At 33.5% G+C, this 17,660-nt stretch overlaps 1 protein-coding gene across 32 annotated transcripts in view; it reads right to left on the reverse strand.

Moving 5' to 3' along the window:
• Positions 1-17,660, reverse strand: part of BAZ2B (bromodomain adjacent to zinc finger domain 2B) — a 335,625-nt gene that overhangs the window by 139,841 nt on the left and 178,124 nt on the right. For 29 of the 32 annotated variants that reach the window (XM_056793926.1, XM_056793916.1, XM_056793915.1 and 26 more), the window contains one exon: positions 16,722-16,877. In XM_056793926.1, coding sequence (XP_056649904.1) covers positions 16,722-16,875 — 154 coding nt within the window. In that variant the 5' untranslated portion in view covers positions 16,876-16,877. Of the gene's footprint in view, positions 1-6,720; positions 7,729-12,382; positions 12,485-16,721; positions 16,878-17,456; positions 17,598-17,660 lie in introns of those variants that run through there. The other 3 variants (XM_056793920.1, XM_056793934.1, XM_056793935.1) reach the window with 3 other exon arrangements.

Below are 17,660 nucleotides of genomic sequence, written 5' to 3' on the forward strand. Positions count from 1 at the left end.
TTCTTAACACTAACATTTGTCTGCAGTACTGCAAGCTATAGTGTGGCTAATCATCAGAATGGTAATATATCCAAATAAAGGTCACATGAATAATTTAATTAGTATTTGCGATTATTATATATAATAACCAAAGTGAATAAGAAAATGGCTATACATTAAAGTGTTTAAAATAATGAAGTACTAAAATTTAACAAAAATTTAAACATATTTACTCATTTTAGAAATAAAATCAACACATTGTGGTTGTTCTTCACACAAAGCATTTCATCTTTCACCTAAGGGCCCTTTTCTCTGGCTATCCCCTATACCTGGAATTTTCTTTCTGCTCATTTTAGTTTCCTGACTTTACTAGCTTTCTTTTAAGTTTTAAGTTCCCACTAAAATCCCACCTACTACAGAAAGACTTTACTCATCCTCCTTAATGCTACTGCCTTCCTTCTATCTTGCATATAGCTTATAGTTGTTTGCATGTTGTCCCTCTTATTAGACTGAAACCCTTGAGATCCTTTCCTTTTATATGTCCAGCTTTTATTATTACAAGGCCTGGTACACAGTAGGTACTTAAGAAATATTTGTTATCTGACTGATTTTCTAGAGAAGATAAGAGTAGGAAAAGAACCCAGTCAATAGTTTCAGTCATTTCTTCCTTATAACATCTTTATAGTCATGTAGTTTTAATATTAAAGTAACTTTTTTGAGCTTTGCATTTTATAAAATTTTGAATAAAAATGTATGTGAAATGGGGCAGCTGGGTGGCTCAGTGGATTGAGAGCCAGGCCTAGAGACAGGAGATCCTAAGTTCAAATCTGACCTCAGACACTTCCCAGCTATGTGACCCTGGGCAAGTCAATTAACCCCCATTGTCTAGCCCTTACCACTCTTCTGCCTTAGAGCCAATACACAGCATTGACTCCAAGATGGAAGGTAAGGGTTTTTATTGTTAAAAAAAATTTATGTGAAAACCTAAATATATCAGACACACAATATTTGGAGGAGGAAGAATCAGGTAAACTATATAGGATGTAAATTTCCCTTTGATGGGATATTTCCATTTTTGTGAAGATCAAATGAGATAATATTTGTAAAAACCTTGGTACTTAGTATACCCTTAATAAATGTTTGTGTCTGTCCGTCCATCCTTCTTTCCGTCTATCCTTCTTTCCGTCTATCCTTCTTTCCGTCCTTCCTTCGTTATTTCCTTCCTTCCTTCCTCTCTCCCTCCTTCCCTCCCTTCCCCTCCATGGTTTTGAAGTGAATCTCTTGTCTGAGGCATTTGAACTATATGTAGTCATCCTCTCTTTGGGTCCTTTTGCTCACATTTGCTAGACAGTCATCATTTCCTCTACTGATGAAGGAATCAAAGGGTTTTATTTGACCATGCCAAACTGTTGCCATGGCCAATGGCCTGATGCCTATTCAGCTCTAAGATAACTGGTAATCAATGCAGAAACTGGGAAGGTTAAAGCTTTCCAGCCCCGTTTCCCTTTTTCTCAATGTTGCTTGGATGATTCAAATCATTCACAGTACCAAATACTAAAGGAAGACAGGATATCATTTTCCTAATATTAAAGTAGGAAAGAATTCTGTAACCTACCATCTCATACTATAACAGGCCTGATTGGCCAGTCAAGAAAACCAGTGGTACTTGGTGTTTGACTACTGACTAGAGACTAGAGATGTGACTGTTGTCTCCAATATGGTGAATAATAAATAATGAGAGGATGGACTATAAATGAGGAGAATAGTATATAGTAGTGAACTTAGCTATTGCACTTTTTTTACTTTTCCTTAAGATCAGAGAGGAGGACCAGGCCAAATTTACTTTCACTTGGCAAGGAAGGCTTCACTTCACTATCATATCCCAAGAGTACTTCAATAGTTCTATAATTTGTCACCAATATGTGACCATAGTTTGGATAGCCTCCCAAAGCCCCCTTGCCTGTTGGGGTTGAAACCCTTTATTGTATAAATATTGTATAAATATAAATAAATATTGTATAAATAATGGGCTAATCATCCAAATGGAATAAGAGGTATAGAAAGCAAAGACTGAAAGGTGATGGCTAGGATATGAAGACCTGGAGACCTGCCAAGAAAATCCTTAGTGGCCCAATGAGCTAGAATTCAGTGTGATATACACTGGCCAATAAAGGACAAACTGTTAGTTAGGATCTACCCAGAAGCAAAAAAAAAAAAAAACCCAAGAATTGATAGAAATATAGCTATGTGACTATTGGGAAAGTCACTTAACCTCTCTATATCTCAGTTTTCTTACCTGTATTATAATAACATCTACCTCCCAAGATTGTTGTGAGGATCAGAAGGTATCCTAAAAGCATTTTGCAAATCTTAAAGGTTTATATAAATATTTGCCATTATGAAATGCTGAGTTTGAGATATCTATAGGACATTCAGTTCATAATGTCCAGTGAATAATCGGTAATGTAGGATTGGAGATTAGGGAAGAGAATAAGACTAGGCATATAATTCCATGAGTGATCTCCATAATGCTGATGAATGAATCCATAGCAGCTGAAGAGCTAAAAAAAGGGAGAAGGTATTCAGCAGGGGTTCTTAACATTTTTTGTTTAATGGACCATTTGACAGTCTTGTAAATAAATCCTATTGGCCTCTTTTGAATTAATGTTTTTAAATGAATAAAATAAGCAGAATTATAAGGGAAAGTATGTTGAAAGATCAATTTTTTTAATTAAACAGATCCCAGATAAAATACCCCTGACTTCAACAGAGAAGAAGCCCAGCAACAAGAACAAGGCAAGATATGGAAGATGGATTGAACAAAGAATGAGAAAGCATCCACACAAACATAAGGAAAATCAAGAAGAAAAGTACCAGAAGAAGCCAGAGAAAAAAGTTATCATGGAGGAGTTATAAACAGTTTCAAGTGCTGCAAATACATCAAGATGGCTAAGGACTGAGAAAAGTACATTAGATTTGCCAATTGCCAAAGTTCCCAATGATCTTTGAAAAAACTAGGTTATTTTTTTTTTTTAAATAAAAACCCTTACCTTCCATCTTGGAGTCAATATTGTGTATTAGCTCCAAGGCAGAAGAGTGGTAAGGGCTAGGCAATGGGGGTTAAGTGATTTGCCCAGGGTCACACAGCTGGGAAGTGTCTGAGGCCAGATTTGAACCTAGGACCTCCTGTCTCTAGGCCTGGCTCTCAATCTACCAAGCCACCCAGCTGCCCCCCCCCCAAAAGTATTTTTTAATTGAGTGATAATGCCAGAAGCCAGAAGACCAAGGGATTAAGAAGTGAGAGAAGTATAAATTTGAAATGTAGATTGCCACATCCAGGAGAGTTTGACTATGAAAAGGGAGATATATATCAGACAATAATATCCAGGGTGAAGTGACAACATTTTTAAGGATGGGGGAGATCTTCTTAGAAGGTAAGTTGACTTTCATGTGGAGGAATGGATACAGAGAAATGACTCTCATGGTTTGCAGCCCTATTAGGCAAATCAAGAATGCTAATTAAGTAGTAGGGTATAGCATCTAATTTTCAAGTCATGACCTTTAAATTGCAGTCAAATTTTAAAAACTGACAACGCATCATCTTCCCATTCTTAAAGATATAACCTACTATACTTAAATTAGCAGTTTGTTGACTGGTAAAATTACAAACTGGAAAAGAAAGTCTCCTAATCTAAGCCACTATCAGTTTATTTCAAGGAAAGGTCTCAGCAGTTTTCAAAGACAGATTAATGCTGATGAGTATGAGGGAATATAATCCATTCCCTCAGAAGTGTGTAGTAAGAGAGAAATTAATTTTTTTTTAAAAAAGAATAAGATAGAACAGAAAATTAACAGAATAGTGTTATTATTTTCTTTGAAGTGTTGTGAATTCCAGGATGAAAAATACTTGTATTTCATCTTAAATTCAGAAGTACTTTGCAAAGTTAAATATGTGATTTTTAAAGTTATTTATGTCACTTCTCTTCTAGTAACCAAAGCAGGTGTTGATTCTTGGTAATCTAAAAAACAGATGATCCATGTTTAACATAGCATTGGCCATCAGAAACACTGAAGGTGAGAGGAGGCAAGATATTCCCAAGAGCAAGGGGAACCAGTACGGACACATACAAGTTCTTAAAGATCTATTTCTTGAGGTGTTAAAAAGGAAAAAATCAAATCTAGCCTCAGACACTTCCCAGTTGTGTGACCCTGAGCAAGTCACTTGACCCCCATTGCCTAGCCTTTACCACTCTTCTGCCTTGGAGCCAATACACAGTATTGACTCCAAGACAGAAGGTAAGGGTTTAAAAAAAAAAAGGAAAAAAAATACTTGTTTCTGTAAATTAAAATATCAACTACTATTTGCTAGGATATGGATTTGTTATTAACATTATTTAATACTAAGTATCATTTTATAGCTGTAAAGAAATCACTATCATGGGGGAGGGGTTAGAATTCAAGTATATAAAGTTTCTAGGTGTGATAAGAAAATAAGAAAGAGACTGGAACTGTGATTTATTTAGTGAGGGAACTCCTTGATAAAAAGAATAAAACTTCTGTCATTGAAGGTCAGTACCATCTCTGCAATTTACAATGTTAGAGACTTATCTTTAGCACAGAAAAGTAAAATGACTTGTCTAGGTTACACAGTCAGTAAGTGTCAAAGGGGTCACTTGAATTTGTGTGGTCTTCCTGGTTCTAAAGCCAAACTTTTATCCACTATGCTATACTAAATCTAAAAAAATAGAATGCCTTATTTTGAATAAATCTTAAATACCTGAATCTATAAGGTGTACTGCTATATCCCAGAAGTAGACAATATAAGGATTATTAGCTATCACTTGGAAGATTTACACAGCCAATTTCTGTTGCTAGGATAGCACATTAGCTCTAATCTGATGGCAGTGCCCAAACTCACAAAGCTACTGCTACTGCCTAATATTTCCATCACTGACCTCATGTTTGACACCTATAAATGTTTTAAACAATAGGACAAGGTAAGAGCATTTCTCGTATATAAATGCATATTGAACTGATAAAGTATGATACTTTCTGGACAATCAAAAGCTAATAGAAAGTGGAAAAAGGTAGTAAATTTAAAATGGACTATGTGAACTTGAAGTAAAATTATTTTTAGGTCATCCCATGAGCACAATAGTATGAAAATCTCAAGCAGTCATTTGAGTAAGCTTTTTAAATTCAGTATATTTTGGGCTTATCATTTAGATGGATAAATACTCTGAAGTACTAATTTTTTTAATGAGAGAAAATCAAAAGCTTTTCAAATCAAGATTTTTCTTACTTTTGTTTGTATAAAGTATCTGTAAAATGTACTTTCACTGGTTCAGATCTAACATACTCTAGAGAATAAGAGCACAAAATTGAAAATTTGGGCAATTTCTGTCCCAAATTAGCTACTATGGCAATTATTGGTCTCAATTACAAAGTTGAATCAGTCATATATTCTTAACTAAAAAGAAAGAACTGATCTGAAAGTATCATTAAAATATACTGGATATGACATGAGATAGAATACTTTTGCTAAAATATTAAATATCATGACAGTGTGTACTTGAATGAAATCAGAAGCATTGATATGTAATGTATAATTCATTCATGATTTTAACATATTCTAAATGTATATGCATTATGGTCACTCCCAGTCATCTTCATGCCATTCTCCCACTTGGTCTTAGGAGTTCCACATTAACCCAACCATTCTATTCCCACTTGGGATTGATAAGCATTTACCATAACATGCTTAGACCTGATTGCTACACTACTGGTGCTATTCTCCAGTTATCTTCATACCATGCTCCATGCTCTGACCTTGAATACTGCCTTGTTAAGGTGGGACCTGCCCTGATGAGACCTAAGCTGGAATGCTCCATTCTCGTGACAGACCTTTCCTATCTACCTTTAAAGTTGTTACAGGACTGAAAAATCATTTTATCCCATCCTTTTGTGGGTTCTGCATCTCCAGAATTCATTTTAAGGTGGGAATTTGGGGAGAGCTTGAATGAACCCCTGCCTCTTCTCTACTATTTTGGCTCCACCCTAAACCATGCAACTCTTTAAAACTGTAAGTTGATGAGTAAATACAAATATGAACTGTCCAAGGTAATTTTCTTGCCAAGAGTTCCTTATATCAATGAAACCACAGGTCTAGTTCTACCCACTACTCTTGTGGAGAAGAAATATTCAAACTTTTTTAAGTATATGAAAGGTACTGTAAGAGAGGATTAGAATATGATAAGGTCAAAAGAACATTGTCAAGTACTATAAGAAATATGAAGAAAGAACAGATAATATTTCACTTTAGGGAAGTTTTAAGAGTGGGCATCAAGTTGGGACCCTAGAGAAGAGTCGAATTAACAGGAAAGTGGAAGAGTATTGAACGTATCTCTCTTGTCATTAAACACTACACAACATTTACTTGACCATGCCATCCCCTATGATCTTATATCTCTTCTCCCATTCACAGCTAAGTTCCTAGAAAAGATCATCTACTTGCTGTCTCCACTTTATATTTTCACATTCTTGTCAATCTTGGCAATCTGGCATAGAACCCACCACTTGATTGAAATTGATTTCTCTAAAGTTATTAATGGTCCCCAAATTGCTGTGTCCAAAAAACTTTTTATCAGACTATATACTACTCAATTTTTCTATAGCTTTTGACACTATTGATCATCATCTTCTCCCCTTTCCATACCATGTACTTTCTAATTCTCCACCTACCTGACTATTCTTTACTACAATCACCATCCTGCTACTATCCTCCAGGGTTATGTCATGGACTTTCTTCTCATCCCTCTACATTCTCTCCCTTGGTGATCTCATCAATTCCCATGGATTCAATTATCTTCTATGTCCACATGATTCCATGTGGCTGGGTCAACAAAAATTTAATTGTCTTATTTCTCACAATGCCTGGTACCTGTAGTTCCACTTACTTGGTAACAATGTATACAAGGGTATAGTTGTTATTTAGCATTTCTGCATGTGAAAGTGATAGCTAGCCTTCTGTAAAGATAAAAAGAGTTGAGGTTGTTTACATACACAAATAGGCCCTTTTCTCCTGCACATTGAAATCTTGGAGAAAGTTCCATACCCCAAACCCTATCCAGTTCATACTCCAAGAAGAGAAATTGTAACTCTTTAAAATGAAGACACTACTATCCTTAAGAGCTAAACCCAAGAATGTTTCCTTTTGATGCTGGTCAAGCTATAATGATTGCTTTCTGTTTACCTATACAATTTCACTATTCTGCCTTAAATTCCTAAACTACTATAAGGAAAAAACTCTGCTTCTTTTCAAAATTGGGAAAATTCTTGCCTAGTCTCAGTCCAAAAAATCTTTTAGCATCTTTATTCTTCTATATAATCCTGTATGTGACAAAGTCAAGAAAGATGAGTCCCTGATTCCCATTCATCCTATTCAACCAATCACTTGTCTTAGAATTCCTAGAACCTAGGAAAAATGGAAACATCTTTCATTTATCCAAAATGAGCTGGTGCATAATTAAAAAAAAAAAAAAGAAACTTATGAGACACTTTTAGAGGGATCTAAGTTACTATGTCATCTGTACACCCTTTTCCAAAGCTGTTCTGAGTAAGAGAAGTCTTCTGAGCTGACTAGTCACCTAGTTGAAAACACTTTCCATCAGACCCTTGGGAAATTTCTGCTTTATCTCTTCCAGTAGTCTTTTTCATCCAATAATGATGCCTTATGGAGACAGATGAACATGATGTAAAATAAACAGATTGATTATATACAATAAATGGGAGAATCTAATCTTATTTAATGTTATTTATTAATTTATTATATAACATTTGTCATATACTGTTGTTATATATAAATTCATTTATAATTAATTAGTTATAATTTATATATTTTTTTCAAACCTCACAAGTAACTCTGATAATATGAAAGGAGAATAGAACTCTAAAATATTCCAAAACTGAGTCTTAATCTTCCTTTTGAATGTCTTTCCCACACTTTTAACTGACTACTGGATATCTCTGCCTAGATGTTCTGTAGTCATCTCAAACTTAACATAAACAAAAGAGATCTTTATGTTACTCCAAAAAACAAAATCTTTCCTCCAAATTTCTCTCTATTTTCGTAGATCAACACCATCTCCTTAACTTTATGTAGCTTTCACTAAAAAGTCACGATGTCTTGCTACTGCTATTATTATACATGACACTGTATTCCTAACTTCCGTGACTTTGCAAAAGTAGTTACCCCATGATTTGATGTACTCCTTTCTTGAAGTCAAGGTTCAGACTATGGTTAATTTTTTAAAAAATATTTTAAAAGTAAAAAAAGATGCAAAAAGGTATTTAGAAAAATTTTTATTATAATACTAAAGATTAAACATATTTAACTCTGTAAGCCATAAACTGTAACCTCTACAACACTATTTTCCCCCCCAAAGACCTTTGAATTAGTAATTCTTATACTCTTTTGATGCTGGCAAACAGGTACTTTCAAATATACCACATAATTTTTTTTAAACTAAGTAAAATGAACTCACATTTTCTTTTTTTTAATTTCTTTTTTTTAATTCTGCACTTTAAAAAGTATAAGAAGAAAAATGAGCACTTCTGGGTACAAAGTAAAACAGGAAAAAAGATGATTGTATGTGAATCGATACTATATACAGGTTGTTTTTGTAAAGGTACACAACAGCTATCTTTTTGTATTTACTTACAAAATTCCTTCTTTTCTCCACTATGAGTTTTCTAAAATACTACAATGTTCCTGTATTATTTCCTTTTGCAATATTACAACTATTATCTCTCACTTGAATCCTTTCCCCAAATAGAGTGAATTTGCATAATTTCTAAGATTATTCCTCACAATGGTGAGTTCATAGTCATGAAACATTAAGTTTTTAACCCCTTTGGAAGGTTTAAGAATGGCAATCAGACAATAAGATAGCCCTAGCGACTGTATTTAAAAACTTACTATTGTATAGGATGTCAATCTCTCTAGTTCATCCCACTGGGAAACAAACAAATAGTTTGATGCAAACGAGACTTTAGGCAAGTGCTTTTCAAAAAAGTTTTAAAAACAGGTCTGATAGGATAAAAGGAAATAATAGCTCAAGATAGATGGGAAACACTTGAGAATTATATTTATAAAATTTCAAATGATTCTAGTGAAGAAAAGAGGGAGCTATTTAAAGAGATCAATGTTTTGGCAAAAGCACAGCTGCATAAAAATTAAAATTTAATCGAAAAAAGGCCTATCTAGTGAGCTTAGATTTTTAAAAGGTATATTCAAAGTGATGATAATTATGTTTATGATAACAATAATAATGTGCCTGTAAAATCACAACAATTCGAAGAAGTAGGGAGATGTTAGCCAAAGTAATGTAGAATGAAAGCATTTCATGAGCACTGAAACAATTATTAATAGAGGATTCACTGGATTCCTGAAACACTGACAAATTGGGCTCCCCTTTAAATTTAAAAGGATATTCAAGATAGAATAAGAATAATATAGACTGACCAGATTTAAACTATATTTTAAAGCATATTAAAACCATATTTTTTAAAAAAATGATTATTAGCTTAACACAAAGTGGTGTTTCATATTCTGATATGGCAAGAAAGTAGGACACCCCAGAACAAATCAAAATGATTGATACTTCACACCTTACAACTGTTTCAAGGTAGTGGTGACCACCAATGTAGGCTAATTATAAACATACATGATTATCTTCATCATGTACCAGCATAAGATCATAACAAAATTCAAATATTTTAGAAGTTATAGGTAAGGGTTCCATAGTGCTTTTTTTTTTATCAACACCTCATCTCCAAGTCACACATGTTGCAGACCAATATTCAATACAACCATAAGAAATAACTTGATCCCCAAATCTAGATTAGAGAGGAGTTACTAAAAACCTGAAGAGGCAAAACTTGAGGGACTGAGGGCAGCTCAGTGGTTCAGTGAATTGAGAGCCAGGGCAAGACCTGGGAGGTTCAGGGTTGAAATCTGGCCTCAAACAATCTGGCCTCAGACACTTCCTATCTCTGTGACCCTGGGCAATTCACTTTTGCCTAGCCCTTAATGTGCTCTTCTGCCTTGGAACCCATACATAGTATTGATTATAAGACAAAGTAAGGATTTTTAAAAAAAGTTGAGGAACCTAAAATCACTGAAATTCAGTCTCGAGGAATCTTACCTACCAACAAAATGATTCCCATGGCATCAAAATATCAAAATATCCCAAATGGCATTGAAAAGTCAGTAGACATACTTTGTCTACAATTCTGAAAAGCTTTTGGTGAACTTGAAAGCATAAACCAAAGTAACAGAATGACATGTTGGTTTAATTTTTTTCAAAGCTGTCATTTGTGGTTACCATCTGAATGAATACATTTCCCCACAATGTTTTCCAGAAAGCATAAAAATGTTTTGGGACCAGCACACTACAGCATGGGTGATGGACAAAGTCGGGGTAAGAGTCATGGGAAGAAAGAATTATCAAGGAATACTCCCCTAAGGAAAAATGAAACTTCTTATATATATTATCACTTCCATAAAAATGTAAAGTCCCAAAGAGCAAAAGAGTCCCCTACATTTTTGCTTTTCTGCTTGTGTTTCTAGTACTTAGTAGAGTAGTTTGTACCCAGTAAGCTCTTAAATGGTTTTTCATTCATTTCGCTAATTTATCTATGAAAGTGGAAGGCAGTGGGGTTGGAAAATTTTGATAATTATTGTTTTAAACTCTCTACTTTTGGACATAAAATACAAAGAAAGCACTCTGCCAGCTTCCCCTAAAATCCAAGAATGATCTCTCATCTTTCTTCAAGAAGGCATAAAATATCTACTATCAATAATCTCTCTAAACATAAGCCATTTATGTCCTTATGTAATATATATGAAGTATTCACAGCTTGAATTGCTAAAAAAAAACAACAACTATAAATGTTTACAAGAAAACAACATATTGGCTGAGGAGCAAAATGGTATGCAAGACTATCCCAGGAATGTAATTATTACCAATTTCAAAATTATAGAAAAAGCCACCCCAAAGCTTCAAAATATTTACACTATCAATTAATACAAAGTCTTTGACTTAGTTGCATACTTATGGCTTATTTCTGTACTACAAATAGATAAAAGAAACCAAAGCATAGTAAGAACAATACACCACAAGTAAAATGGTTCTCTAAAACATGCCATCCAGTCAGTAGCATTTATTAAGTGCTTACTATGAGATAGACAATGATAACATCAAGAACAATTGATAGAGAAATGATACTTTCCAGAGGGACAGACTAAGTTCAATATGGTTCTGCCAATTCTTAAATATATATAATCTCTACTGAAAAACAACTAAGTATAGCTTTTAAATGAAAGAGGTAATTGAACAAAGTATCATTGATCACCTGATGTACATGGATCACATCGAGCTATATTGCCACAGTGTTACTAAATGGAAAGAGGTGTTTAGATAAAGAATATTTGGATTCATCAAGGTATATGACAATGTCGCTCATAATATCCCTGAGCATAAGTTAGAGGGATGGGGTTGTAAAAACAAATAGCTCAAAAAATGTGGATCTATATGAATTTAGGAAGTAATCTCCCGAGATGGGTCCGATGCCCTATCCTTTTCTTTTTTTGACAATTAAAAAAAATCAGATATTAATGGCACTTTATTCAAATTTGCAAATGACATGCATCTTGGAAGTGAACTGATTGTAAGCCATAATCAGAATCCAAAACTACCTCAATAGACAAATGATGAGATGAACTTGAGATGAAATTATATAATAATTTATGAAAAGTTCCACATTTAGGTTCAAAATTTTAGCTGCAAAAGCAGAAAATAAAAATGATTAAACATTATTAGATACATAGTATTCTAAAAAAGGAAGTATTCTATCTGGGCTAGTATACATAAATATATGCAATATTATTCTGGATGCCACATTTTCAGGGGTGGAAGTATTATAAAATAGAAGGGCAACCAGGATGAAATGAAGAATCAAGAATATAAAGGGTTGCCATAAAAAGTATTAGGATTAGAATTGTTCCATGTAGCTCCAGAGGAAAGAATTTGAACTATAATGGATAGCAATTACAGAAAGCTAAATTTTTGCTCAGTATGAACAAGATCTAACAATTAGAATAGTCCAAAAATTAAACAAATTGTCTCACAAAACAGTGTATTCTCTATCATTGAAAATGTTGAGATAGAGGTTGGAAACCAATTTGGGGCATGTCATAGAAGACACCTATGTGCTTAGCAGCATATAGGGCTTTGAACAATCCTTCCAATGCTGATATTTGGTAATAATAGAAAAGTTGTGTAGTATAATGCAAAGGAAATCTGTACTGTATTACTTTGTATATATTTTGTACTTATCTTACATGGACTTGAAGTCAGAAGACTTGGGTTGGAGTCCCAGCACTGACAATTATCATGTGACCTTAGATAAGTCACTTAACTTCTCTGAGAATCAATTTCCTAATCTGTAAAACAGGGAAAATAATAATTGACACTACCTCCCTCTCAGGGATGTTGGAAGGAAAGCACTTTGTAAACTGTAAAATGTCATATAAATGTGATCTAGTCTACTTGTCAATGCTATTTTCATTACCTAGGTAGTGACTCTCTTAGCTCATGTGAATTATTTTTTTTTACCTTACTCAAACTACCTTTATTTTTATTTATTTCACTTTCTTCTCCCTCATGCCGTTGTCCTTCCTGTTAATTTCTGAGATTCAAAAGCCTCAGATATCAAATATTAGAAGTACTATATGATTCATAAATAATAACAAAATGTTTGGATTAGCAAAAGTTACTCCTTCTTAACTCCCAAGTAATAGAATTTATTTTCCTCTAAGGTTCTATGGTTTCACATTATAAATTTATTTAACATTTTAAATATTGCTAAGTTAGAATAAAATCCTCTTTGACACTGCTTCAAGTGACTTGCTACATACATTCAAGTCACTATTTTCCTTCTTATAAATCTTTCTCCAAACCCATTTAATGGTAATAAAAATTATTTTTATGATATAAATAGTAATGCCAATTATAATTAGCACATGTCTAGGATTATGAGCCCTTAGAGTAATCAGCTGGTCATCAGAGAAATCAGACAAGCATGCCTTGGAAAAGAGCACTGATTCATCCACCTTTGTATAAAAGTTCTGTTAAGGTTTGATGTAAATCTTTCAAAGTACATAGAAATAAGTCAAATTAATGGCATAACCTATAAAAGAAAAAAATATTTGTTGTTGACAAACTCTTTTCAACAAGTAGGAAAAAAAAAACAGTGAAAATGTGTTTTTGTTTTATTGAATAACCTGTATCTGAAGAAGCTACATTCATTCAATCAGCAACCACTTACTGACCAATATTACTAACATTCAGAGTAAAGGGTGCTTTGGAGGTAATAAAAGGAGTAAAAGACAGAGTAACCAGCCTTATGTAATTTACAGTCTAGATTGAGAAATGAAAACAGAGACATACTAGAGAATAATTACAAGGGAATATGAAGATATGCTAGATATTTGAAAAACTCACATAAGGAAAAAGATAAGCATAGGGATAGTAATGAAAAGCTTCCTAGAAATGAGTTGTGATTCAAATCTTATGTAGAATAAAACAAGAAAATCTTAGATTTGGTTTAAGTCAGAAGAGACCGTAAGAGTTCATCTATTTGAGTTTCTTCATTTATTTTAGATAAAGAAGCTAAGGTCTGGAGAGGTATAAAGTGACATGCTTGTGATCAAATAAATAGGAAGAAACAGAAATGGGATTTAAACTCCAAAGGAAGCATTCTTTCTTCTTCAGCAATAATATGAGTATTTCATCGTAATTAAATGATCAAATACACAAATACTGGAATAGTCAGGAAAAAAGGCAACTTCCCTTTAATTTTTATATATACTTGTGGAATTTGGCTTTATTATATTTGACTTTGATGAGAGGTAATAGTGCTTATGATAATTTTATAACTTTAAAATATTTTTATTTTTATTGATGTCATACTTTGTTATATTTCATGTTATATATTAGCAACTAGAGTAATATAGTTTCCCCAAAGGATAAAAAATTCATTTTTTTCTATATCCTTCTAAACTGCTTCTAAACAAATTCAAGTTTGATGTAAACAAGTTCATTTTCCATTAAAAATCTGAGTTTAGATTTTAGAACTATTTGATCAAATGCACAATCTATGTTTACTTTAAGAATTATATCACTTGTGATAAAAATAACTGGCAAGTTAAAGTGATTATTCTTTTCATCAAGTTTATAAAAAGAAACATTAAAATTCAAGAATTAAGTTAAATTTTTAAAAAATGAGAAAAAACCATTAACATTAAAAATCAATTAATATATCCAAATATAGCTGATAATCACCTTGTGGTTGAAAATAAGGAAAAGAAGGTTTTGATCAACATTTCAGAAAAAATAAAGTTAGGGACATCACTAGCAGCATAGTGTCCTAAGAATCATAGATCCAAGAACCAATTTTGTTCCCACAGCCTTGCTACTTGTGCCATCAGAAATCAGAAAGCTGACATCTGTGAAGCAGTGAGTAAATCTGTTTTCCTCAATCCCCCTTATAAGTCAGTCAAAAAAATGGTTGTAAAAATTTTATAAATTACTTTTTTGGGATTAGTTTTGGAGAGTGACAAATATGTTGATCTGAGACACTGTTATACTAAACAGACCTCCAAAAGAATATAAAACTAAAGGAAATGTATTTCTTAAACTTTCTTACTAATTTACATTAAAAAGCCAGGAATGCCACACATTTATAATTAGGGAGGCTTGAAGCTAGAGGATCTCTTGAGCTCAAGAGTTTGGAGAGGCAGTGCACTAAATTAATTGAATGTCCATACTATGTTTGACACTAATGTGGTGCCCCTGCCCCCAAACAAAGGGTGTCCATACTCAGTTTGACATTAATTTGGTGCCCCTACCCCCAAACAGAAGGTCAATTTGATGGTTTCCCATGGATGGGTGAACTGGCCCAGGTCATAAATGGAGAAGATCAAAGCTCATGTGCCAATCAGAGTGTGACTGGCTGATGAATGACTCTTGAACTTCCAGCCTGGAGAGTAGAGATATGAATCTTTTAAATAAATAAATGAACAAATAATTTCAATAAAATGTAAACTCCTTTAGAGTGTGGTCTATTTCATTACTTTTATTTGTGACTGAGATACAACAAGCTCACAGATAAGTACAAAAAGAGAATGTAGTCAAAATAAATAAAAGGAGATGGAATAGCTTATATATGAAATCTCATAAAGGCCAAATACAGCTGGAATATAGAGGGCAGAAACAGGAGTTTCATGTGGTCAATCAGGCAGTTGCCAGATTGAGGAATCCAAACTGCAGTGTTTGTATTATATCCTAAAGTAATAAAAAGTCACAGAAGTTTCCAGGTCAAGGACATACTACATTTGGACATGAAGTTTAGGAGTATCAATTTTGTAGATATGTAGAAGAGATGATGAACAGGGTAGATAGAGAAGCTAGAAAAACTATTAGGAAGCAATAGCAATAATCAGTGTTAGAGGTGATAAAGGCCTGAATCATTATGACTATAGTATATCTATAAAGAAGGCAATAGATGTGAGAGGTGTTGAGGATTGGATGTAACAAGACTTGACAACTGACTGGATACGAGAAGTAAGTGAGAGATAAGAGTTGAGAATAATTCCTGTGTTGCCAATCTGATGACTGGAAGAATGGTAGTACCCTCTACAGATAGAGGGAAGTTAAGGAGCTAGATGAAATAAGGGGAAAAGATAATGAATTTTATTTTGAAAATGTTGTTTGATAGGCCTAAAGGATATCTAGGTGGAGTTAGCTAGCATTTGGAGATGCAGAAGTGGTGCATTTACACAAGTAAATGCTAATGAAAATCAGTTCAGTAAGCAACTTTTTATAATTATACATAAATTGCAAAGAATTATATGAATAAGTGCTTATATAAAATGATTACATTTAAGTGATTGTAGCTCCCTACAAATGTGTGGGAAACCATAGTATGCTATAATGAATACATTAATGCAAGAAAATTTGGAAGAATTTAAGGCTAACATTGCATTTGCGTCCATGAAAAGATAACCTTCCCTAAATATATTATCTCATTTGAATAATTCCTAAATAATTTTAATAACAGGAAGTTTCACATAATGAACCAAAACTGAAAAGTTTCTCAACATGATTCTATACTGGCAATTGGGAAACTTTAGCCTTCCTCTCTATTTATTTTTGTCCTTTATCAACATAAAACTGACTCATTTTATTAATTTGTAAGCTGTGGCAACAAGAGGATTTTGGTGAATTTTTAATGACAATGACATTTCAAAAAAAATGTTTAAACCAGCCACTTACAGGGCCAGCTAGGTGACTCAGTAGACCGAGAATCAAGCATAGACACAAGAGGTCCTGTGTTCAAATCTGACCTCAGACACTTCCTAGCTGTGTGACTCTAGGCAAGTCATTTAACTCTCATTGCCTAGCCTTTACTGTTCTACCTTGGAATTGAGACATAGTATTGATTCTAAGACAGAAGGTAAGGATTTTCTTTTTTTTTAACCCCCACCACCTAGACTCTTAGGAAAACTTATCATGTTGACATGCTACTTTATGCCAAAATATGCAGAATTTAACAAGATAGTCCTATACAGGATCCTAAATAGATGACCCTGTAATACAAAATTAAAGAAAAGTATTCACCACACGTGTTGATGGTGGAGCTGAGCGAGGCAGCTCCAGTGGACAGGCTGCCTTTGGAAACTGCTGAAGCCGCAGAAGGTGGAGAAGGAGTTGATGATGAAGTGGGTGCAGTGGAGGAGGCCGTTGTTGATGTTAACCGCTCTCCAGACTCCATATCTAAAAGAAAAATAGCAAAACACTTAATTTTCAGGGCTAAGCATTGAACTACTTATTAATTGGAATTAAAATCATATGAAGCATAAATATTTTAAAGAATATAACCTTATTAAGAAATACTTAAGCTTTTTAGGCACACTGCTATAAATTCAGATTAAGAAATATTTCTACAGGAACAAAATAGTCAATTTAGAGTTGAAAAAAATTGTAACAATGAAAAATCTGTACAAATATGCCAAATCACATATTTTGCATATTTATGATATATATGTATACTCAAAGATGCCATATATTCAACTCAAGTGAAAATGATTTCCAAATCTTAATTAAATGTAAACACACATTTTTTGGTAAGTCCACAAAAAGTAGGTTATTATCAATATATCATTTTTTAAAATCAATATTTTAATATACTAAAACTTTTCATTTTACCACTTCCCAAGGACACATGTGACTTGAATGAATCAAGGAAATTCCAACCACTATTAAATAAACTCCCAATCCTAAAACTACAGAGATAAATTTGATTATAGGCTCAAATTAGATTGGCCTAATGTTCTCTTATTAAATATGTATCACCTGCTCCTCTGCCCACCATCCAGAGGACCTTCACCTTGAGTAGGCCAAGTCCATACGTGACAACTGAACAGGTTAATGTCTGCTGGAAAAGCCTTATGAGAGTAACTAGGCTTGTTAATTCTGATGAAACCTAGTGGCTGTAGTTAAAAGGTGACTGAATAAAGGGATCTAAGGAGTTACCTCAAGAAGAGGTTCTGTCATAAA

Source organism: Monodelphis domestica, chromosome 4 (genome assembly GCF_027887165.1).
Source record: "Monodelphis domestica isolate mMonDom1 chromosome 4, mMonDom1.pri, whole genome shotgun sequence".
NCBI lineage: Eukaryota > Metazoa > Chordata > Mammalia > Didelphimorphia > Didelphidae > Monodelphis > Monodelphis domestica.